Source organism: Anser brachyrhynchus (genome assembly GCF_964034855.1).
Source record: "Anser brachyrhynchus genome assembly, chromosome: 22".
In the NCBI taxonomy this organism is placed as follows: domain Eukaryota; kingdom Metazoa; phylum Chordata; class Aves; order Anseriformes; family Anatidae; genus Anser; species Anser brachyrhynchus.
The window spans coordinates 1,567,356-1,593,435 of record NC_137715.1 but is presented as its reverse complement, the minus strand read 5'-3'; the positions used below and the strand labels follow the sequence as shown (position 1 = coordinate 1,593,435).

The window sequence follows — 26,080 nt, the reverse complement described above, 5'->3', positions numbered from 1 at the left end:
TTATAAAAATTTATCTATTATACAACATAGGTCCAGCTACACTGAAAAAATTACACCGCTTATTGAAATACATCTCATTTTAGAAACAAACTACTAAATAGGTCTATACAAAAAACTCTAAAATAATTTCTGTAGTAAAATAAAGAGTGTGTTAGGAGAGCTACAGAAACAAGATTTTTTTTTGTCTTTCTTTATAATGCTCAAATATACTGTGATACGTGGCTGGCTCACTCCATAGCCGGCACCAAAAGCTGAAAAGAATCCATTACAATACACAGTGATACAATTAATGCTCTGTATTAATCTCACAGCCTTTCCGATTAGTACAAAGAAAACCCGGGCTTTCTCCTCTTTGAGGAGAAGTCCAGGATATAAAAAGCAAGCATACCTCATCAGCTGATATGAAATTATAAAATTCCACAAGTTTCAGTATCTGAAATTTATAAAAGTCACCAGTAAAACACACGCAAATTGGGGTTGAGTCCTGTTGATTCCCAGGTTCAAATGAGCACTGCTGATCCAAACCAGGATTTCCTCACTTGCTAACCAATTCAAAGGAAAAATGAGGATCATCTGCTGGGGCTAAGAGATGGACAAAAGTCCTCATCAGCTAACCCTCTGTACTTCCATGAGGGCATGTTTTCATGTGCATAAAATGGGAAAATGACTGTCAGGAAGCCAAGATGTTAGTGGTGCTGTGCTGAACTGTTTTTTTCTGCCAAGTGTCGCAGAAAGTTGTCCTCACTCTGACCTCTGTGATTTAAAGGCTCACTCTTAAAAAGAGCTGGAGGAGGAGGTAAATGGGGAACAGGAGGAACCGGAAGATGATGTGGATGGTGAGGATGAGGATGTAGGTGAAGGTGTGAGTATGGATGGGGAATGGGGCGTGGAGGAAGTGTATTCACTGGGTTCAGGTTCATAGGTGGAGTTGGGGTGGTGGGTGTGTTTACTACAGCAGGGACTGTGGTGGCAGGAGAAGCTGTGGACAGCGCAATCTGGACTGCAGATGACACATTCACAGGGCTGGTAACACGGAAGCACTTCTCCTTGTGTGCCTTGAGCATGTTGGAGAAGCGAAATCGCTGGCCACACACATCACATGGGTAGGGCTTCTCCCCTGTGTGAGTTCGGCGATGTCTCTTCATGTTTGGGCGGCTGGTGAAGCTTTTCCCACAGATTTCACAGATAAAGGGCTTTTCTCCTATTGAGCACAGATATGGCAACTGGTTAGGCACAAAACATCTTCTAAGACTTTCTTTAGCATGCTTATACAAACTGTATACTACAAGATCTATTCTGACTGCTACGTTCAGCAGAGACAGCTGCTCTACAGAAGTCCTCAGTCTTTATGAAATCCTCTTTTTTGGATTTTGATGCACAAGAAAACCTTCTATAAGGCCTAAACTCTCAGTTCCCCCAGCAGTGAATCACAGGACTATAAGCAGTTCTTTAGATTTAACGTAAATTAACATACTAATCTCTCCTTTCTGATTTTCTAGGCTGGATAACAGCTTTGATCCCAAGTTCCAAGGGATGGAATACAGATGGAAGAGTAGGAATGTTTTTGTCCTGGAAGTCCCTGTACTTTTCTTTGCTAAGTTCTTACCAGTGTGTGTTTTCATATGCTCGTCAAAGTACTGTTTCATGTTGAAGTCTTTGCCACACCACTGGCACATGAACTGTTTGTGCCCGATGTGGATGCTCATGTGGGAACGCAGCTGGTACTTGTACTGAAACCTCTCATCACAGTTCTGCAACAGAAGAATAGCAACCATGATATTCAAGCATCGCAGATCAGAAAGCAAGGCAGTCACAGGACAGCATTCAAACGTACTAAGTGAAGGAGTACAGAATACCTGAACTTCCCTGAACTAGGGAAACATCACTCCCGTTTTTAAAAAGGGTATAAAGGAGGATCTGGGGAACTACAGACCAGTGAGCCTCACCTCTGTGCTTGGGAGGATCGTGGAAAAAATCCTCCTGGAAGCAATGTCAAGGCACGTGCAAGACAAAAAAGTGATCCGAGAGAGCCAGCATGGCTTCACCAAGGGCAAATCATGCCTGGCCAATCTGGTGGCCTTCTGTGACGGAGCGACTGCATCAGTCGACAAGGGAAGACTGACTGATGTCATCCACCTGGACTTCTGTAAAGCCTTTGACATGGTCCCACATGACATTCTGATGTCATGATGAACTGGAGAGATACGCATTTGATGGGTGGACCATTCAGTGGATAAAGAGTTGGCCTGAAGGTCGCACCCAGAGAGTGGTGGGTTATGGCTCTATGTCCAGGTGGAAGCCGGTGATGAGTGGTGTCCCTCAGGGGTCTGTCCTGGGACTGGTACCATTTAGCATCTTCATCAATGACATTGACAGCGGGACTGAAAGCACCCTCAGAAAGTTTGCAGATGACACCACGCTGAGTGGTGCAGTCAATACAGCAGAAGGAAGGGATGCCATCTAAGGGGACCTGGACAGGCTTGAGAAGTGGGCCCATGCGAACCTAATGAGGTTCAACAAGTCTAAGTGCAAGGTACTGCACCTGAGTAGGGGCAATCCCAGACATGAGTACAGGCTGGGAGAAGAACTCATTGAGAGCAGCCCTGCAGAGAAGGACTTGGGCGTTCTGGTGGATGAAAAGCTCGACACGAGCCAGCAGTGAGCGCTTGCAGCCCAGAAGGCCAACTGCATCCTGGGCTGCATCAACAGAGGCGTGGCCAGCAGGTGGATGCAGGTGATCGTCCCCCTCTGCTCTGCCCTCGTGAGGCCCCGCTTGGAGTACTGAGTTCAGGTCTGGGGCCCCAGCACAAGGATGTTGATCTCTTAGAGTGGGTCCAGAGAAGGGCCATGAGGATGATCAGAGGGCTGGAGCACCTCTCCTACGAAGGAAGGCTGAGAGAGCTGGGGATGTTCAGCCTGAAGAGAAGGCTCCGGGCAGACTTCGTTGCACCTTTTCAACGCTTAAAGGGGGCTTATAAAACAGATGGATAGCAACTTTTTGCTCAATCAGATAATGACAGGACGAGGAGGAATGGTTTTAAACTAAAAGAGGGGAGATTTAGATTAGAGGTTGGGGGAAATTGTTTACTCTGAGGGTGACTGTAAGGCACTGGAACAAATTGCTCAGAGAAGCTGTGGATGCCCCATCCCTGGAGGTGTTCAAAACCAGGCTAGATGAGGCCCTGGGCAACCTGATCTGCTGGGAGGCGTCCCTGCCCATGGCAGGGGGGTTGGAACTGGATGATCTTTAAGGTGCCTTTCAACCTGAGCCATTCTATGATTCTATGAAATCAGCATGGATACAGACCCTCACACTCTACGAATGCAGGATTTAAGTTACTCAATGGGAATAGAATTTGACCTGTGCTAAAAGGTCTGCTGCCACAATAGCCTTGACAAGAAGCATGGAACAGTCATAGCCTTTAGCTGACATAGCTGTTGGCAAAGCTGAGGGAGGGACACAGTTATGCCAACAGAAAAGTTCACTTAACGTATCACTTGGAGGTTTGGCAGCTTTGCCAGATCTCTCTACTGGATTACGGCATGCCTCCACTAGAGGACTCTGCTCACACAGGAAAACCAACAGCAGCTCTGTAAATCAGGCTTGTGTTTCAGAAAAGCAGACAGTTTCCCAGCTTTAATTAATTGGCATGAGGTAATTTCTTTCCCTACAAGTTCCTCAAGACGACTATGGCTGCAATACCACCATTACTACTCCATATCACGCTGAAGTTGTGCTCCACTTCGTGGACAGGGTGAGCCACCCAACCCGACCTGGAAACAGGAAGGGCTCTACATCAGGGCCTGCCTCCCTCATGTGATACCCACAAGCATCCCCATCCCATGACCGAGACATTATTTGCCCTAGACACATGACTGGCTAAGTCTATACCATGCAGATCTCCTTCCCGAGGGCAGGTGCAAAATTACAAATCACAAATACGCATGAATGCACTAGCAAGATACTTCCCCCTTCCAACACATACACTCAGTTTAGGAAATGTCAGTTTAGACCAGTCTTGTATCTCAGTGAGGTAACAGTTTGCAGTGATGCTGATAGTTTTTCCTCACAAGTGAAAATCAAGCAGCAATGTATTTTCACTGTTGCCACCTCTGTCTGTTTCAAGTCACTGGGCGGGATGAACAGGATTACCATAATTTACATCACGACACTGCTTTATTATGAACACTGACGGAAAACTGGCAGTCAAATCTTGCTGTAGTGTGTACTAACTGAGAAAAACATGACAGCCAATAGTAAAAGCAAACCAAATACATCTCAGTTTGAACTGCTGTTAGATGCACTCCTGCTGTGCTCCCCAAACAGAGAATAATTTTCCCCAAATTTTTATGGAACTGTTCTTCATCTACAAGTTAGTCAATTCAGTTTCCACCCATATGCCCTACTGACAGTGTTATTATTTTTATGTCTTATATATAATATCTAAACACAAGAATGTTAAACAAAATAAATATCTTATATCTTTATATCTAAACAGATTAACAGTTGCTGCCTCACCTCACATCTGAAAGGTTTCTCTCCAGAATGCTGTAGGGAATGTACTTTGAGAGACATACTGCGTTTGAACGATTTTCCACAGGTTTCACATGTAAACGGCATGTCCTTTGTGTGTGCTGCAACACAACAGTACATTAGAGATGGTCACTACCACACAAACATTTAAGCTTTTGAATAAAATTTCTTCTCCGGTACTGAGAAGGAAAATGATTATTACTCTTGTACAGCTTTTAAGTATATATATGTTTGTACACACGTATGTATATACACACTTTGCTTGCTGTCAGTACCACAGATTGGAACATTTAAGCTACGGATAAACTGAATTTGCTTTTTTTTTTCTCCTCAAAACCAGGAATTCTAAGTGAAGAACCACAAAGACACATTTGAGGCAGAAACAACAGAAGCACCGATCAATAACTCACCAACCATATGTTTTCGCACATGGGCCATAGTGTAGAACTTCTTTTCACAAATCTCACAAGAGAATTTCTTTTCTGCATATCCGTGGACAATCTTGATATGTTCGTGGAGGGACCAGAGCTTCTTGAATGATTTATTACAGGAAACGCACTGAATGAATGGGATAAATACAAGGAAGTTTAAATTAGAAAGATTCAGCGATTCAAGTTTGCAGAGTTAAGCCACGTGTCCTACTCCTGCATTACAAAAGGCAACCCAAACCAATGCAAAATGCTGTCTCAGCATTTTATTGTCAGCATATTGTCTCAGACTGCGCTACAGCCTACTCTTACTGTTTCACAGTTGAAACAAACACACTAAGAAAAGCCAGAAATTCTGATCAAGCACAATTAGAAATGGTGTTAATACACTGCATTTTGACACCACCCAAAGAGCACCACAGCCACTGTGCTACCTTATTTCCAAAACACAACAGCGTACATAGCTGGATGCAGCCTCCAAGGAACTGAGCGAGTCCTAAGACAAAAATGATGACTTCACAGGCACCGATGCTGCTGGTAATCTAAACCATGGTGTGGGAAGAAGCCAACAAAGGTGGAGAAGGGTAACACCACCTAGTTGTTAACCCCCATCTGCCCATCCAGCCCTGTCTTTTTCAGGAGCACTCTGAACCTTTTGTAACCTTTTTAGTTCTGTACAGAGGACAGCTTCTATCTTGCAGCTGTTGGCCATGCAGAGTCTGTACACACAGTCAGTACAGCAAAGCAAGTTGCCGCCTTCATCTTTTATGTTGCCGCCTTCATCTTTTATGTTCTAACTCTTCATTTATACTTATCAGTAGCACTGAAGGTCTAAAATGACCACGTGCAACCGTTTTGACCTCTTCGCACAACTACCGTGAAACATTCAGAAAATCAGTGATGAGCAGGATCCACAGGCTTTCACACATTCTCATTTTTCAACAGAGTTCTTGCTAAAGACTTGATAAAAATCCTTGTGCAATTTTGAAGGTTCCAGAATAATCCAAGTATAAACTTGATAGCAGCCATACGTGTGAGGATACAAAGTTATTTTCATCTTTGAAGTAAAGAAGAAGGAATTGTGGCTTGTTGTTTTTTGTTAGCTGTTGGGGTGTTTGGTGTTTTCTGGTACATCTCCATTTTTCTGCCTGTCAGTTACTCTCCTCCCCCAAGTAAGAACAGCTGTTTGCTGCTCACTGAAGAACTAGCAAATACTATGCCTTCTGACAACTTGAGTTGTTTCTTCTCTGCACAGGCAAGTTATGCTGCTTCCACAGTGCTCAAGTCTCTGCAGGCCTGGAAAATCTGGTACACCACTCACCATGCTGACTCCAAGGAGATCATTTACCTCTGAAAGTACCTACTTGGAGGCAAGTCAGGATCAAACTGTAGTCCGGGGTGGGGGACGGGGACGTGAGGCGGAACAGGACTCTACAGAGCAAAGTAATACTAAGAAACGATCAAAAATCATTTAAGGTTCAGTGAGACCTTGACGCTGTCAATCTACAATTTCACTGATGATCAGCAGCAAGTAATTTAGATTGTTAACATCTACCACACGGAACCTAAGATGACAACAGAAATTCTGTGAGGGTGCTAATTTTGAAAGGATAAAAACCAGAAGTTACCTAGAAAAACAGACATATTACATCACTTTGTTGAAAAATACAGAGAAGACACAGCCATGTTTATCAGTTCAACTACCACTTACGTAATGAAGCCATGTTTCTAGACAAAGCTCCGTATCTCCCTTGACATATTAAACCCTATATTAATGTAACACTTTCCTATCCCCGTACTCCTTTTGCCAAGTGCAATAGAAAATTTGCAGGCAGCTGTGAAACATATTCCAAATATTACAACAGACAAAAATAATTGCTGAATATATACTTATACTGAGAACTTGAAGACAACTAGTGGTGCTTCTACCACCTATGAATATCAGGGAAAAAATCTGGACCTGGTTCTTCTGGTATAGGATATAAAACAATCTCTACAACTTCTTCTTTCCTTATTCCTTTGGAGAAATGAATGTAACCCCTCAGAAGCACATGGGTGCATGGATTACAGGACGCTTCTCCATTCTATGCCACACATTCAAACTATTCATAAATTCTTGTTCAAATCAAAAGATTTAATGCTGTGAATGAGCCATCTGGATGACAGAGCATCCCTGAAATTTACATTAAAATGGTCTCTGCCACATAAAATTTCAGAACAGTTTATTTCAAAAATTGCAAGGACATCCTGAAATGTTTGTGGATTTTACTATGTTCAAGACTCATTATCATATATTATATTCCTTCCTTCAGTCTTCCTCCTATGAGCTGAAACATAAGGAAAAATAGCATAGTGTTATATAGAGCTGCATTTGAGTCTTACAGCAAAGAGAAATTGCAACAAACATTTCAACCATCTCCCGCATAGTGGGAATTGAATACAAATTCAGTTTAGCATTTAAGCAAACAACAACAAAAAAAAAGTCTTAAATGTTTCTGGTAAAACTCATTGGACAGACTAAAAAAACCAAACTTGTTGCCCTACAAACTAGGAACATTTCAGCTGCACAGAAAATGAACCCCATCTGCTTCCTCCTAGCAGTGGGAGTATTTCTGAAGTAGGTGGTAACACTGTGCCTAGTTTAACAAGGCAAAAAAAGTTTGTTAAAATCGCCATATAAAACATTGCCTCCAGTTACATGCGAACATAGATGCTCATGAGCAAAGAACAAACCACAGATGAATGAGAACCTCTGAAACTCTTTCCACAACTGTAACTTTAAAATAGTTCCATTACAACACGAGTTTCCATTGTTGTATACAATTAAAAGCTGCAAATCCTCTGGCAAGAAAGATCAGACGTCTTTTTATGATCAGTGAGATTTACTGAACTTTTTGCACTGGAAAAAGGGCAGGCTCATGAACAGATTCAGTCACTGAATTCATATACTTCCCTATACATACATGAACTATAAGCAATGCTGTACATTACTTATGATTATTTCAGTAGGACTAAAAAAAAGTTACTTTTTAACACAAATCCAAATCCTAACTTCGCTAGCTTCATTCTCACCTGCTTGCCTCTCCAGTATTGTAAAAATTTCTAATTACGATACCACATACACATCCTAATTTTGTTCTCCCTTGAAATGTTATCTGCATATAATATGTGACTGAGTATCAGAACACTGAAACTTTAAAGCTAGTGATAGCTGCAGGTGCTCAGCACCTGAAGAACTAGGTTTTTTCCTGCCACGTGCACTTGTTTTCAGGCCAGTTACTCTAGAGTTTGACATGTGTTAAAGTAGCTTTGTGTTTTCCCCAACATGTAGTTAAATACTAGAGTAACTCTGCTAAACCAGACAACACTTGCATACTCTGTTCCCTACAATTTACTTCTTTTGGGAGACACCAAAAAGTGCTGATAGGCAGAGACAAGGTCTTGGTCACAATCTGGTCTGCACAAGAGATTTCCCCCTCTGAAGTGTCCACTAGCTGTATCTAGGGCACAACAGAAGGTATGGAAATCTGGCAAGCAGGTGAGCAAACCTACCTGGATATTTTTTTCACAGTCTGTTTGCTGGTGAAGGGACAGCTCACTTTCTAGAACAAATTTCTTCCCACATTTGTCGCAGATCTGCATGCGCCTGTGAGTGACGTTCATGTGCTTCTCCAGGTACCAGCGTGTGTTAAACACCCTGGGGCACTTCTCACAGGTTAAAGTCTCCTTCTCTTCACACTTTGATTTCTGCACAGGTGCCTTGGGCTCCTTTGCAGCTTTCTTCTTACGCTTGGGGGGCTCCACACTCTTTCTACGACCCCTTGTAGTTCTGGGTGATGGGGAAGTTGTGGCTGCTGCAGCAGATGCAGCTCTCCTTGTTCTCCTTTGTGCAACACTAACTTTTTCCACTCTTTTCTCTTTTTTCTTCTGCCTCTCATTTTCCTCATCATCATTACTTTCTTCAGTGGCCTCTTCCCCACTGTCACCCTCCTCTTCCTCACTGCTGGTCTTAAGAACAGCAGTCTCTTTGGACTGGGAGGGGACACCCTTCTCCCCTTTTGATACATTTAATGTTTGGTTGTTAAGGTTTACCTCTACTATAATCTGCTCCCTTTTGTAAGTCACTTCATCTTCCTCCTCTTCCTCCTCCTCAGAGTCGTCAGAGTTTTCTCTATCTTCTTTCACAGCCCGGACTTCTCCTACTGATCTGTTCTCCCTGAAATATGGCTGCTCTTCTCTTTCATGGAGATGTGGTTTGCTCATTTTGCTGTCCACCAACACTGAGTAAGGACTTCCTGACTCTCTCTTGTATACTTTGGTGGATAGATCAAGTTCCTGGCTGGCACCATGATAAAATGTGGGTGGCACTTGACCACGGTGACTGTCCTCTTGCGCCATACCTGCTACATGCACTGCACAGCTTTCAACCAACTGTTGACAAGAATTGGTTGTCTGACTCATGGGGGGGGGACGGGACGGGGCACTCTGATTCAATGAACACCTTTAATCCCAGAAAACCAAGCAAGCAGCTTTAAATTCGGATGGGTTCTCATGACCGATGCCTGTTTCATCTACACAGAATAGGATTCTCTGCTGATGTTTAGCACTGATGCGTAGGTCACAGAACTCTGATATTAAGCCAAGAGCAGAGCAGTAGCAATTATTCTTCTGAAGAAAGTTGTCAATGAACTGTTGAACATTTTATCTATAAAAGACAACAGAGAAAACATGATCAATTACAAAAAAAACAAAAACAACACCCTAAAATCTTTACAAATTTCTTCTGGGTTTGTACAAGTAAGGTAAAAAACAAGGTATATACCATCCATGAGCTGTATCTGCTGCGGGTGGATTGTCCTATAGCATTATCTCAAGCAAAACTGGGAGTTAGGTACAAATACATGCACCTTTTAAGTGGGCCAGAACTAGTACTAGAACCCTCAGAAGTAGAAATCAAGGCATGCTATTCATTTCAAAATGAATACTCTGCACCTGCCAAAGATCACCACCTTCTAACTGAAAGCTGGGCCAATATGCTGATCTCTGTTTCTCCTGGAGCACTGATGGCCCCTAGACTCTGCTCAGCTCTCATATGCCTCTTCATCAAACAACGTGTATACACGTATACCTATGCAGAAATACCTCCTCTTCTGTAACTTCCACAGAAAGCAAATCCTTACCCCTAAAGAGGCCATATTAAGAACTTCTATATCAAACAACGTTCCATTAACGTAGATATGCACGAACAATTTCAATTGAAACATTTTCAACTGGCAGCACTAAACCAGGTTAAGAACAGTGTGTCCCCCAGCTTGTTTCCACATCAGACATCCCTCAAAGCCTCTTGATTTAAGGCACCTTATTCTTTTCTTCTCATTCTCTTTTCCCCCACCTATTTATTCCTCACTGCAATAGCCAAACAATATTACCTTTGCCCATCTAAATTTCATTTGCAGTTATCCAAGCTGGAATTTGGCCAAGACACTACTGCTACCTTTCGCAAAAAGTACCATGTGATCCCTAACGAATACAAGTAATCAACCTCTGGCATTTATTTTTTACCCAGTCAATTACATTTTAGTAGCACAGTATTACAATACCAACTGGTCAGAGCCAAACTTGCGACTAAAGGGTGCAGACAGAAGAGGTTCATTACAGAGAGTCTGAGGGAGATCCCATGACTGGATGATAGAGAAGACCCCTGAGAGAAAATGGAAAGATTGAGCAGCTAAGTATGAAGAGCACTGGATCCCTACTGTCGGGGTCTGAAAAATTCCTTGAGTTTGAGGTTATAAACTTGGGAAAAGTCCAGCAGACAGGTATAAAACATTTGAACTTTGCAGAATCATACCCTGATTTTTATTTTCGTTATTATCAGAGCAACAATAAAAAAAAAAATCTGAAGCAGTAATACAAACAGGATTTTTACAACAAATTTCTGTCCACTTCGTTCTAAGTTAAAATGCTCTCTACACTACAAATGCAATAACTTCCTCGCAAACATTTTGACACAATTTTTATATATTGTAGTTTCAATCTTACTGTTCCACAAGAAATTTCCCACTTTGAAATGAATTTAATTGAACAGGAGATGAACCTCTAAGTGGTTTGAATAACAAAAGACCGAACTTTGCCCTACAATCTTTGTGAAGTAACATACTAGTGAAATTGACTTACCAATAAGCACTTGTCTGATTACCAGCCTGAAGTTAATTAAACAGATTCTTGAACAGTTCTCCAGTATTTCCAAATGTACTCAACAAGCACCCTGCAGATAGAGTAACCTGGACTCACAACACCAGGGTCTGCCCCCACTGCTGCGCACCCCTCAGCAGGGTCTCAGGTCCCAGTTTCCGATCTCCAGAGGTGACAGGCAGGAGGGGGAGTGTCAAGACCCAGCTGGGCCAGGAAATACATGGAGATAGGGCTGTTAACACTGACTTGCGATACCAAGTCATATTCAGATGGAAAAACTAGTAAATAATAAACTGGTTGTGACTGCAAGCCAAAATTAACAACCCTATACCGAGGTTAGAAAGCAGTGGGCATAATGAAATCCATCGTTTAACTTTTCCCTTGAGAAAATCTAAAAAATTATTTAGATGTCCAAAAATCACTCATGTTGAAATTCTTTCCTCAGCATATTAAGTATTTTTCAAAACTGCATGACTAATTCAGGAAGGCTGCCAGAATTCTGCAGCTAGATAACCAGGAAAAGCAAAAAACTTGTCATGAAAAGGAAGCGTTACCTGTCCCCTCCCCCCATTTACTGAATGCTGACACTGAACGACAGAACAGAACAACAGAACGTATAGAATTTACTGCATGTATCAGTACAGGCTGGGGGATGACCTGCTGGAAAGGAGCTCCGTGGAGAAGGACCTGGGGGTCCTGACGGACAACAGGTTGGCCATGAGCCAGCAGTGTGCCCTGGTGGCCAAGAAGGTCAATGGGATCCTGGCGTGCATTAAAAGGAATGTGGCCAGCACATCAAAGGAGGTGATCCTTCCCCTCTACTCTGCCCTACTGTTCATGCCTCGCCTGGAGCACTGTGCCCAGTTCTGGGCTCCCCGGAACAAAAAAGACAGGGATCTCCTGGAAAGAGTCCAGCAGAAGGCCACTGAGACGATACAGGGCCTGGAGCACCTACCTGATGAGGAAAGGCTGAGAGACCTGAGTCTGTTCTGCCTTGAGAAAAGAAAACTGAGAGGGGATCTTATCAATGTCTATAAATACCTTAAGCGTGGGAGATGAAGGGATTTGGCCAATCTCTTTTCAGTGGTCTATGGGGACAGGACAAGGGGCAATGGCCACAAAATGGAGCACAGGAAGTTCCACACCAACATGCAGAAGAACTTCTTCATGGTGAGGGCGATGGAGCACTGGGACAGGCTGCCCAGGGAGGTTGTGGAGTCCCCTCCTCTGGAGACATTCAAGACCCATCCGGACGCCTACCTGGGCAACCTGCTCTAGGGAACCTGCTTTGGCAGGGGGGTTGGAGTGGATTATCTCTTGAGGTCCTTTCCAACCCCTACAATTCTGTGAATATCCTACAGTGGGACGGACCCACCAGGATCAGCGAGTCCAACTCATGGCTCCACACAAGACCACCCAAAAATCAAACCATATGTCTGAGAGTGTTGTCCAAATGCCTCTTGAAGCATTTGAAATATTCTCTTTACATACCCTGCCATCATTTAACCTCTGCTCACTTATAGAATATTCAGTATGATAAACCACTTTGTATGAACATATTACCACTTCAAAAAATAATTGAAAAAAAAAAGGGGGGGGAGGCACGTTCTGAATTATCAAAGCTACTGGGTCTTAAAACCACTTCACTCTACAGAAACAGTAACCTACTTTCACTTTGAATACATCACTTGCTACCCTCAAGGGACCCACAACTTTCGAACAACATTATTTAGCAGTCAACCAGATGGTAAAGCAAAGTCCTCCTTATATACTTGAGATAAACAACTTGCTATTAGACAACTGACAGTTCTGAGAGACAGTACTTTAAATACTGCGAAAAATCTTTTAACAGAACATTTTTTTCTAAATTTTCTGATCCCAAACATAAGGAAGCACTCCCCCCTCCCTCCCCTTTAATAAATGTAAATCCACTTTTTTCAAAACTGCTGAACAGCTTGGGCTCGCAGAATGAATTTCAGCCATACTAAAAATGGAAGCAATAAAAGATCCGATTAAAATGTAAACAGTAGTTTACACTCTGTGTTTTAAATGCAGTTTCAAAGTTATTTCTGAGGAACCCTATCAAGACATGAAACTGAGGAATAACTATCATGAGCACAGAATGCATTTGAGGTACATAAAACATTTGGTAATCAAAGATCGTATAAGAAAGGTTTGCAAGCCTACAAATATTAAAGGCTCACACCCAGAAAAAAAAAAGTAGAAACAACTTGCAGGCAAATATGTAGGTGGAGGAAGCATGTGTATGCGGGACTAACACTTTGTATAATGCTTTCGCTGTTTCTGAAGAAAAACCACATTTCTTCATGCTATTTGTACCAAAAATAGAACAATTTATAACAGAGACACAAGTACAGATAGTTACCTGCCTCAACTCTGACTCAGTAGATGCCTTGAAATCACCACAGACCAACTTCAATATACTCAACAGTTAATGGCTTCAAATTACGTGTCCTTGGTTGGGCTCAGAAAGGGACCAGCTTGAAAGTCTGGACAAATCTCGTATTTTAGTCCAACCTGTGCAAAGGACATACGATTTCTGTGCTGGCAAGCATCCACCACAAGTAAAGAAAAATACTGCTTCTTTTACCCTGGCTAGTAAGTGAAGTGGTTGTTACTTGGTCATTTCTGCATATCAAGGCCCTGTAAGCTACCGACCCCTACATGTCCTACAGCTGTTTGCCTGCTATCGTACTTTGGCTGCCAGCTCCACAGATATACACTTAACTATTCATTCTTTCTGCCTGGACCGTTTGTTGGCTCCCAGAAAAGGGATGAAATGGCACTTCAGGGCATTCCACAACCAACTATGACCCTGCCACTCATGGCCAACGTGAGAGTGACCTAATTTAATTATTTTTAAAACCAGTTTAATTGTTACCCACATTAAGTTATCAATATTGCATCTGAAAATTGTCATACATTGGTATAATTCACTTTGCTACAGGTTGGCAAGTCTACGAAAAGTACTGCAGGCACTAGGATGATTTGTATACAAATGAGACATAAAGATGGCACTGTATAGATTTATTACTTAGTTAACATCTGGAGGTTCCCTTACTCTTCCCAGACAGCTATAAGGGCCAGAAAATTACAGTAAAAAATAAAATAAAAATCCATGCCTGAATTTGCAAATCTTTGGCATTTGGATAAGTTTTACACACACCATAAGGAAAAAGAGAAGGAAGGATAAGAGCTTGGGGTTTTCCTGAAGCTCACCTATACCTTGCATGAAAAGTGCAAACTGTGAAAAAAGATATTGCAATAGTCATTGTCCAAGATTAAAAATACATTAGTTTATTGGTCACCTTTTTTTTCCCCCTGTAATACACACTTTCAAGACAGATACAGACTACATATACATATTCATATGATTATACATATATATAATAACTGTACCTGTCTTGAAAAAATATATATATACTTTTTTGTTTATGAGCTACTTGTACTAGATTTCTCTTCCAACTTTGCACAGTAAGAAGTGTTCTCAACTTTAATATAGCTCACAAGACACCCTGACAAAATTATTCTTCCACCAAGTATACAGAATTTGACCTGTGGATGAATCTGAACCATAGATAACACTGTAGCACCAAAATAACAAACACCTTATATAAGTTTTACAAATTATTTGAACAATTCCTTTCCATAACACAAGTCCTATAACTTCACAAGATCTAAGTTGCACACACATCCTGCTGCTTCAGTTTGAGAGCAATCTGTTCACAGCAACTTTTTACAATCGAGAAGCACTGCATGATGTGAATAGGTTTTCCACTCTGCCACTTATAGACCAATATATAGACCACTATATATTAAACCAAGTTCAAAAAGAAAGCTTGAGTATATTGGCATTTGAAGTTTTTCTTTTCCATAAAATGAGACCTCTCAAAATACTGTTAGAAAAACCAAAAGTTAAGAAAAAAACATAACTGTGTTATAATTAAAGGCAATGCCATTTTGTGCATGCATTAACAATGTGAAGGTGTTAAGGATCCTGAATCTCTTTTGGTTGGAAGCTACAATCCAGCAGCTCCACTACAGCCCAAGGCAACTAGAGCTGCGTTCAGTTTACAAGCAGTGAAACAACCATGTGTATAAATAAATCATTTACATTACTTAAGATAATGCACTAATTTCAAACTAGTCAAGTATTTGTTGATGAAACTTTACTCTGAACAGATGTAAGGCAGTGGTTGCAGGCTGTGGGATTAATTAAACACAGCCCCAACATTATGCCATACCTGGGACATGTGACAGTCTGACCACCACCCAAATTTCGAACCAAAACTGGAGGGCCAGCTTCTCTGCTTCCTGAAGCTGGGTCAAAGTTCATTCAACGGGTAGAAATTTCTAGTACAGATAAAAACTCTGTGAAATCAGAATACAACAGGATAGCTCACCCTTTCAAAACAGCAGAATCATTTTAAGTAAAAAATTTTCACACTTATTAATGACCTTATTTGCGTACAGGAAGAGTATTAGGGCCATGTTAAGACAGCACAATTGTGTTTATTTTGAAAGGCTGATAAGTGAATGCATCATTCCGGTAAGTACAAATGTAGAGGTAAACAGCAGTGTGATTTTTCGCTTAACTTCCATTAACATTTGTACAGTCTGTGTTACCTGTTAATCAATTTCATGTCAATTTCTTTACGTGACAGGATAGAAATACAAGAAAATGTATCAGAGAAGTATCTGTTTAGATTTACCGAATCCTTTAATAATAAGAGTTCTTTTTTTTTTTTTCCCTGTGAAATCTGAGTAGCACATTAGCAAGAAACAACTGCGGATGCAATGTGAAAAAACAGCGTTTGACTAAAATGTTCCAATCATGTACATTTCAATACATCAGCAGTATTTCAGAGCAGATGAAAAAGTGTTTCAATACACTTGCACAATCTGAAGAACAGGTGCGTGAAACAGGACAGCAGCCATAGCAATTCTGTTAGTGGGAAAACACACCTGGTACAAGTTACATCACGTCAGTAGATAGTAATCAGGACTATAAGACAGGAGGGAATCGTTTATATCATCATAAAATCACTCCCTTCTTGTGCATCTCAGCCACTTTTTATGCAAAAAAGTGTTCTTAAATTCTAAGTTCTATCTCAAGACAAAGGCACAGTCAGAACATCTTCACAGACTTTGCATTTCTATGGAGATTTACTCAAACCTGCCTTTGCCCACCTAACTACAGAACAAAAAGACTGAATGTGACCAACAGCCTATTTCGTCATGTTTAATACCCGTCTAAGAGATGGTATCTGTAATAGGTTCAACACTTAGGATTACTCTTTTCTACTTTCCTCTATAGCTTTTACAATCTACTGTTTCAGAGTGTTTATTTTGTGCAACTGATGCAGACTTTGGGAATACGGTTTAACATGCTGAGAGGACATTCAGAAGCAGCATTCACAAAGGAATTCCTGGGACTGTACTGTGAAAACAGAAAAATCACAACAATCTTCTTTTCGCTGCAAGCCCAGAAATCGCTTGAAGCAGATTTTCCCATCAACTTATATAAAAGATCAGATATAGAAGTGTGGCACTGTGGCTTGTATTTTGATGAAATTAAAGCTATTCAGGCATCATAAAAAACAACAACAACAAACAAGCAAAAACAAACAGACAAAAAAAACACGCACCACAGCACTGGCAGTAACTGAAGATATTGCAGTCAGTCTCGGGAAGGAAACAAAAGACTGGAGACTGAATCAGTACTGTCCGGTTCTCAAAGTAAAGGTTGGCAGAAATATGACAGGAAAGTATACAAAAGGCTGAAGATGCAGTACAGCATCCAGACTGTCCCATCTTCCAGTTATTTTTTTCAACCTCTCCTAAAATAATCTATGACAGTTATCCTGCTAACTCAGCAGACAACATTTTCATCGTAAGGAGCAACTTGCCTCTAAATATTTATCAGTCTAATGGAAACTGAAGCAGACCACATTTCCCATTTGAGAAAAATGCCTTATGTAACATCTTGCAGCTAAAACATAATACTAGGATACAAAACCTCCAGATTTTTTCCATTTCTTAGGATGAATTATTTGTCTGTATCTAGAAATGCGGTTTGTGGGACAGAGGTTTTCAAACCAGTGATTTCCAGAACTGTAAATCTGGAATTTTTTCAGGCATTATCTCCACAGAAAATAGTTTAAGGTTACCATTTCAGAATTCAGCAGCATTCTAACCCCTCAGTTTACGAAATAAGCTGAAGGCTTCTTTCTGTTGGCTAGGAACTAGTTTTAGATATGACAGCCATGGACCCCAACAGTTTTCTTTTTCAAGGCAAAACCCTCTTGAAAAATGTTCTAGTAAAGCACAATATGCATTCAAAAAAGTCTTAGTACTTCCTGCTACCTTAAATGTGTTAAAGGTAAACACTGTGACTGGATTAGGAACTTCCTTGCATTCAAAACTATTCTGACTTGTCTATTTCTTTCGATGTCAAAAAAGAGAAAGCAAGATTAAAACAAAACCAGGTAGTTATCACTCAACAGCAGTCATCCACACATACACACCTAGCTTTCACACCAATCACTCTTCTGTAATAACTTATTACAGAAAGATTTTCTGTCCCTTTAAATGTACATATTCCTAAAAATATGCGCCAGAAGTTCACAAAACTACCTACTGCCATGATACTGAAAGGCAACTGTTTCACCTAGTAGTCTACCCTTTGTTCCAAAGCACTTTTTTGGCCTGGTTTTCTTCTCATTCAGTAGCTAGATTCCTCTCTGCTTTAAAAACTCTTCCTTTCCTCATTAGCTGTTTGCATGTTTTGAAAACTAGTAAAAATTCTAATGTTTTAAACCGTTCACTTATTTTCTTGGATGCCCAGTGATGACACTTATTAAACATCACCGGCAAGGCTGCAAGCGATTGCGCTAACAACATGGGCTACACACAAAGCCATACGAAGACAAAAAGGAAATCAGTCATCAAGATCTGTACTTCTTTTTCCCAGAGTTGGCATTTTTCCTCCTACAGGGTGAGTTGTGACAAAAGTGGCAGCAGATGTGTAGCTATGCCTTTGAATATACAGATCAGTGGATTAGATTTTTATTAAAGAAATTAAATGGTCTGTCCACAAAGTAAAGTTGACAAGTATTAACTTCCATCTGGACATTCATTCCGTAAGTTTTTTTTCTCAGTTTAAGCTAACAGCACTATCTTGGTAGGGAAGAAAAAATTATGGAATACCTGCATTCAGAATTATACCCAGAATAGGCTGAGCTCTTCTCCTAGTGAGCCCTAAAGGAGACCTTCGCAATATTTAGAATGGAAAAGACATTTTGTTTTGTACTTTTTACAAGAGTTCAGTTTTGAAAGCTCACATACAGGTTCCGTAACACACTGTTTGCTTACAGATTTGATCAACCTGTACTACACCTCAGAGCATGTCATGTGCTCCTATATCATTCACCTTTTAAACTGTAATAATGGAATGATTAAAATAATCCCATATGAGCTGAGAGCATGATATTACACCCACCCATTTTACAGAGTCCCCCTGTTTAATGTAGTTTAAAAAACAACAACACTGATTCACTTCCAGTCAGCAAAATCTCTGGCTTCGTGGAAATGTGAATTTGATTTCTCTAAAATAAAGTTTGTTCTTCTCACATCATTGGAATGTGGTTACAGATAAGGTTTGAAATCCTCCCGATTTAAAATCTAGAACTCTTTACACATTAGGTAACTTTTGACTTTGAAACCAGCAGCAAGTTTGTAAAAACCTCCCAAAATGCTTGCAGCAGCTGCACAACTGTCCTCTGCATAGTGGCAGACACACTGGTTAGGAGGTTAGGAACCTGACTCACCAGTCTCTCTCTCATGCTGCTAAATGCTGCACTCACTGAGAACTATCACAAGGAGCTTCTCCTTACCTGGACTTTTCTTACTATCTCCTCTTTTCAAACTGCCCACAAAAATTATATGTCTGCATTTGCGTGCAGAGTTCCAGTTTTATAACGTCTAGCAGCATTTTAACTACCGAATTGCCAAACACTACTCAAACCAACTCCATTTAACCTTGTGGTTTTTAGTACAAAGATGAGGTGTGTGTTCACACAAGCACAAATCACCAATGGAACTGATGTCCTGGAACAATTCCCAAGACATTTAGGTAAGATAGTGTTGACAAACTCTAAATGTACCAATACTAAAACTATACTACTCCGTGTGTTTCTCTTTGCACAGTGTCAAAACGCTTCTGTAAACCCTGAAAACCATTCAGTACATTTGAGCTACCGAATCTCTTCAAACACTGCACACAGAGATTGATTTAGATGCACAATATAAACTTTTGGAAAAACATGAAGTCTTGCTTTCGTAGCATTTACGTAATTTCAAAAAGCACATTTAATAACAAATTTATCAGCTGTCAAGAAGTGCTAACCAAGTAACAATACTTCAAGAGAAACTCCTATTTCCAAAAGTTCTACCTTTGCAAGTAGAAACTACATTAAGTACTCTCACTAAAGTTACCAGTTAGGCATGGAGATAGAAAGCCATTCAGCAAGCCTATGTTCACCTGAACGTGTGATCAAAACACACAGTGTACCACGGCAGCAGTTCATCTCATGCTTCACGTTTGTCAGGTGCAATTCTCAAGCGTAAGTACTCTCTTCACTGATACAACAGATGTGATTCCCAGTTTTAACTCTACATCATCAGGCAACTATAGACATCTTGCCTCTGCTCTAAGTTTCCCTCTAGGTGAAGTGAGGGCAATAATCAGGTAAGGCAAAAGTTATTTGTTCATTGTAATCTGATCTAAGTCTGTGTGATGGCCAAATGAGGCAGTACACTCTTTCCCTATTCATGCGCCAGCACTAACATTCTTACGGTTGCGGGGACAGCTGCCTTGTGAAAGCAATCCAAAAAACAGTAATTCCTTGGGATTTGTTTTCAGCTGGATCAGTTCTCTGAACCAGCTCACCAAGCAGCTTGATGAATACTACCATCCATTACAAGACTTTGCTTCCTGAAACAACCTGTTTGCTCTACAGGTGCAATCTGGCTTTCAACTTCCATTAAATAGCAAGGTAAGAAAACCAGAAGCACAACAAATTTGCAGAATAAATCCAAGGATGATGCTAAAGAATCGATCTTGAAAAAATAATTTATTTTCAAGAGCCTGTAGCAAACTGGACATTTTCTTCAGTGATTTCAGCCTCTGTGTAGCTCAAGCGTTCATTTAAAAATGAGTTCCATGGCCTAATGATTATAAAAATATTCCAGGTATAAGCTCTCTCTTCTTACTAATATGTTACAATCTAAAACCACAGATGTATCTTAAGAACATTAGGATTAGAGTCGTAGGCTTCAAGTCAAATTCACACCTTTTCAAAGGTCTAACTATCACAGAAACCACCTCAGTACCTACTCCATAGCACAAGAATTCCACGTTGCAGTAACAGTGACAGTCTTTAGAGCAGGCAGCAAGTTTCAGGGTGAGAATGAGGACGCTTGGGGAAAAAAAGACAAACACACAACTTTTCTTCTCCCTCTTGGCAGAAATTAACAACAGTTACTTAATTTCCAGAGCAAGACGGGGAGTAGCATCTCTGTAATGCCCAACGCTACCCTACAGACAAAGACCGGTGTTTTTGTTGGGAAGTGAGAGGGAGGAGAGGGGTGTCCACTGAGCACAGATAATCAGCTCCATTTTACTGTCTGAATTTAATGCGACTGGCGTGTGGGATAATAGAAGTCAGTTGTCCACAGTAGATTTTATGTTAAATGATTTTATAGCACTATAAACGGGCTAGGTATTTTACCAAAGAGAAGTAGAAGGCAGGATAATTCATCAAGTAATCTGCAGGTTAGAGGCAGAGCTATGAAACTTTAAAAGAGGGAAAAGAAAAAAGGTAATAGACTGTTTTAAGAAACAACTTCAGAAAAGGCAATAGAAAACACCATAATAAAGAATGAGAAAGGAGAGGGGATACCAAACACAAAGCCAGGAGATTTGGAATAAATTTAGAAAGGTACTACCGGAAGGAAAGTGCAACAAGGTATATGTTAAAACAAAACTGCTGGGCAAAAAGTTGCAATTACATTCTGCACATAACTTTTCTCAGACTTTTAGACTGCAGTCAGAAAGGCACTTCACTCCAATAGATTTTGTCCTGCAGTTCGGAAGCGTGAAACGAATGATTCAAGATACGCACATTACAATACAGCTTACTAGAGATTAACAGCAGACATCTTTATTATTACATGACATAGATGATGAAGACTTATTAGGACACGTTTCTGACCCTGCTAAAAACTTCTGAATTTACATCTATATGCCACAACTTGTAAACTCGTATTTTCATAATGTTGAGACTCCTGATGTCATAGTGCGTGTCACACCTATCCCAAATTAAGTTCCTTGAAGTGGCATGCAGTCAAAATGTGAAATCTCAGTGTAGCGCATTACACTTAACAGTGAATTCACATAACTTACTACAGTGAGAAAGCATACAAAACAGAGGAAGAGCAATACAGCCGACCCCATAATTTCTATGAGAAATACCTCAAATTTGCTAGCCTGAGAAAAAAAAAAAGAAGTTACAGGAATCAGCAAAAGAGCTCCCATTACTGTATTAAACGGTATAGTTTGTTAGAAAGGACAGAACCAGAAAAGCTACAGAAGTGTGGCCAGGAAGGAGAGCTGCTTCTTTAAAATATATAACAGCAATCAGGCTTTTAGTTAGAAATAACCTGCCTTCTATCACTAAAATTCACAGTTGTCACCATATGTCATTTGCCTTCAGACAGCACTATTAAGAAACATTACATAATTTCCCTTTCATTACATAAGCATTAAAAAGGTTTAAATCAGTATGACTTGCAAACAACTGCAGAGTTCAGAACAGATTTTCACCATTTTCCATGAGACTAGTCAGCCACAGGAAAAGCAAAGTTCTAGTCATCTTTCTGCACCTGCAAGATTAAGCTGGGCTCCAACTCAAATATTTGCACCCTTTTGTGTACCAAATTCCCATAAAAGAAAGTACATGAATCAATGGATGCTTGTCCATACGTTTTCAACTATAAAACCTACGAAAAGCGTGTGGGTGGGGTGGGGGGCAAGTACGGAGAAGAAAACCTTACCAAGCCATCTGTCTTCACAGTGGTACCACAAATATTCCTCCAAAACTCCAGGTGAAAAAACTTTGTTTGCTTGTATTTAGTACCAGAGCCAGGATGAAATTGGCTTAACAGATTTTGTCTCAAATTTCTCAATACGGATCCTAATTCCAGTAACCTATCTTTAAGCAGGCCCAGCCTCTATTAGACTAGCCTTTCACAACATTTCTAAAATCACTCTTCCACAGCACAAAGTTTCCAAACTTAAAAAATACATTAACGAGAACACTACAGCACGTAAGTGTTGTTAGATGTTTAGCGTAGCTAAACGTTTCTCTTGAGTGAAAAGTACTAGTCTGAAACCTCCTGAGGGGAGGGTGTCTGAAAGTGTCAAGGAAACTAATGCAAGCTGTTTGTGTTAATGAGTTTAAGATGCTGGCACCAGAGCTACCACCAGTGTTTCATTACCCACGCAGTTGTTTTCTGGGAGGGAGGAGCAATTCAAAAAAAATCACCAATTTAAAACCACTCAGAAAACTAAGCATCTGTAAAACTAACTTGAAATTAGGTACTAGAAGCTTAAGTTACAACGTATGTTTCAACTGAATTAGGAAAGTCAGTCTTCACATAGATCTCACAACCAGTAAAAGCATGACTTTTACTTATAAGCAAATCCCACCCACTTTTCAAACTACTGAAAATATAAATCCTTTAAAGACCTGAGATAGTATATAATTTTACTCATACAGGTGCCTAAACTGAGCTTGCAACTTCAAGGCCAAATACTGTTTTTATGAAACTGTTCTTAAAATAATTAAATTTGTAACTTGTAGACAAAATATATTTTTATATTAATAGAGAATAGTAATTTAGGCTTTTGATACAAAATAAAGGAGTTATTGCAAAGGCTTTAAAATTTGTAAGCCTAGCATTTGCTAGGAAATATTTGCTAGCGGAAATATTTGGAAGCTAGGCATTTCAATCCACAAAAAGAAGAGGTTAAAAACTACAGATCCTCATGGAAAACAGTGAAACAATTCAGCATGCTTACTCAGCTTGAAAAAGCTCAAAATATTATAGGATGATGTCAACTGCAGACAGCACCAGGTACATTGATTGCATCAATATTTAAAGCGTATAACTTCACGATAATACAATGATCTCCACATAAGAACCTGCAATTTTTCTAACTACTGTGGGGGACGCCCCCACCCCCGAACTATAAGATTCCAAAAAGAAAATTAGCAAAGACTTTACAAAATGTAAACGAATGATTTCTAAAGAAAATGTGTGCTTTCAAAATGTACTTAATCTTCAGTTTAGAAGACGAGATCTGGATCTTGCAGGGAGGGGGCTGTTTTACAGCAGAATACATTAGAAGATAAGCTGTTCTGTGCTATAGGAATTTAACCAAGTAAGAGAATGGTTAAAAATATTTTAATATAATAATAATCCACAGAATCAGGTTGTTATGAGAACATATCAGTTTTCTAATATGGTTGGCGCTCTCTTTCAATTATATCTGTCTTTTTTGTGGAGTTAGAGGTTTATTCTTTCATAAGGCATGTTATATTGCGCCACATAAATAGGTCACGTAGTGTTGTAATCACCTTAAATATACGTATACTCAGATACACTATCGGTATCTGATATGGTATGGTACACCACTCTTCCATTAGGCACTGGTATGGCACATGATATAAAGAATGGAAGATGGGACCTTGTTTACTAAAAATATCAATTTAATGCAGTTGTACACACTCAGAGGATTCTTCCCAAGTAGTTCTTACAAGTATATCTTACGCTCTAGGTGGGATTGCACTAGACAAAGTATTTCCAACCTATAAACAATTTCTTGTGCGTATAAAGACTTCCCATCTTTAGACGAAATTGTACTTCTCAGCATGAAAGTTTCAGAGTCTATTATTCTAGCAATGAGAGCAAAACCAGAACGTCCCTGTACCTTGCACTTGCAACGAGCTTCACAGATTTTTTAATTTAGTTCCTGTATATACCTAAACATTCATACGAAACTGCTGAAGAATTTAGTCTCCAGAGAACATCAGCAAAAGGCTTTCTGTATCAGCATTAAACATGAAATAATAATAAAATCAATGGAGTCCTTTAAAACAAATTAACAAGTCTCTAATGACAAAAAGTCTCTTCTGATCATGTAAATATTTTTACCTTTTAAAAAAAAAAGTGTTACAAATGCTAAGCCACAAAACATTTACTGATCTTACCAAATACAACTGTTCTGTTATTGCAAATAAATACTGCAGTACCCATGAATATTAGGCTCATCAAATACTAGATAGAATTTATAAATACAATCTTAAGTCTCTGATATCCCACTACATACAATTGCTTGGTTAGAAAAATAAAAAAGCCTTTATGATTTCTCACTCCTCTTTCAAACGCTCTGAAAATGCTTTCAAAATCTCTATCCCTTGACTACACATTTACATTGTTAGTTTATATCTCAGCTTTATTATCGACATCTGATTGTTGTGCCTGGGGCAAGGACTTAACTCATAGAGCACAACACTTATATTGCATATAGTCGATTAATCTCTAAAAAGCACAAACAAATGCATTGTATATGCTGGGAGAAAGACGGAGAAAGGGGCATCAAATACATACCAGTGATAACAGCAGACCCATATAAAGGAAGCAAATTATTTGCAACGATAAAGTATTAGTTCCTTTTTATATGAGATTCTGAAACTCCACAGTGTTTTTTAACGTTTTCTCTAGTCCTGTCTATAGTCCTACGATATGCATTTTGTTAATACGCACCAACTGCCTCCACAGGAAGAGTGTCTAACTCGTACACGTGAACAAGCAAGCTGCAATCAGCATAGTGACAGATCAAGGTGCATCAGACCGTGCTTCACGAATCCTTGCTCACACAGTACATCTCCTTTATTCAGTTTACATGCATAACCCACCCTCATCCTCTCGATTCACCACATACACTGCTGCCAACAAAGCACGTGCCAGTTGCCATTCCCAGAACAATACAGCTCAGGTCATCCCCTGAAAGATAAAAACGCACATTCCTCACATCTTTTATGCTAACGGTACTTCCCTCTCTTTGACTTAAATCACTTCTGCTGCACAAGGTGCCAAAACTCCGTGATGACTGAAGAAGGTACTCACACGATACTACTAAAACCAAAAGAGAAACATTTACTGAAAGCGTTAACTTCTCATTCTAACAACGCCTGTACCAAAACATCCACAGAACTGCAAGTGGATGCAAGACATTTAAAAATCAAAACAAAAATCAAAACCCTGGCACACACAGCCTACAGCATACGCCTTGAGAGCAATGAGAAGAGGAAGATACCTAAGCAAACAACTGAGGAAGAGAAAAAACATCTGTTATTTTCCTACACATGCCTAGATCCAGAAACAGCCACTGGAGAAGGCTACGTTTCAGCTCCTCACCTACCCAAGGACAACTGTAGTCCCAGAAGCTAGCGCATTTAGTAACAACGCTTCCTCCTAACAATCACGGACCGCATACCGCTGGGGGTGCACAACTAGGCAGGCAAGCGGCAAGAAGGATGTAAAGGGCTGCCAGCCGCTCCCCTACCCCCGTGCTACCACTCCGCTAGAGGAGGCTGGAAAGCAGTGCCACAAAGCAAGATGTGCAGAAAGGCGGCCCAACGCGTCCAGATGCAGCACGGTTATTTCTTCCGCTCACTTCGTGCAACTGACCCGTCTCTCCCCTCACCTCCCAGCAGGTGGACCAGCCCCTCCCCGCGGGGTGCCCTGCCAGGGCAGACCCCAGCGCCTCCAGGAG

General features: G+C 40.4%; 1 protein-coding gene across 2 annotated transcripts in view; it reads right to left on the bottom strand.

Annotated features, from left to right (window-relative positions):
- Positions 1 to 26,080, bottom strand: part of ZNF652 (zinc finger protein 652) — a 26,984-nt gene continuing 904 nt past the window's right edge. For both annotated transcript variants that reach the window (XM_080564976.1, XM_080564975.1), the window contains exons 2-6: positions 8,515 to 9,667; positions 4,945 to 5,092; positions 4,520 to 4,635; positions 1,607 to 1,751; positions 1 to 1,201 (exon numbers count right to left, since the gene is read on the bottom strand). In XM_080564976.1, coding sequence (XP_080421102.1) covers positions 687 to 1,201; positions 1,607 to 1,751; positions 4,520 to 4,635; positions 4,945 to 5,092; positions 8,515 to 9,423 — 1,833 coding nt within the window. In that variant the 5' untranslated portion in view covers positions 9,424 to 9,667 and the 3' untranslated portion in view covers positions 1 to 686. The remainder of the gene's footprint in view (positions 1,202 to 1,606; positions 1,752 to 4,519; positions 4,636 to 4,944; positions 5,093 to 8,514; positions 9,668 to 26,080) is intronic.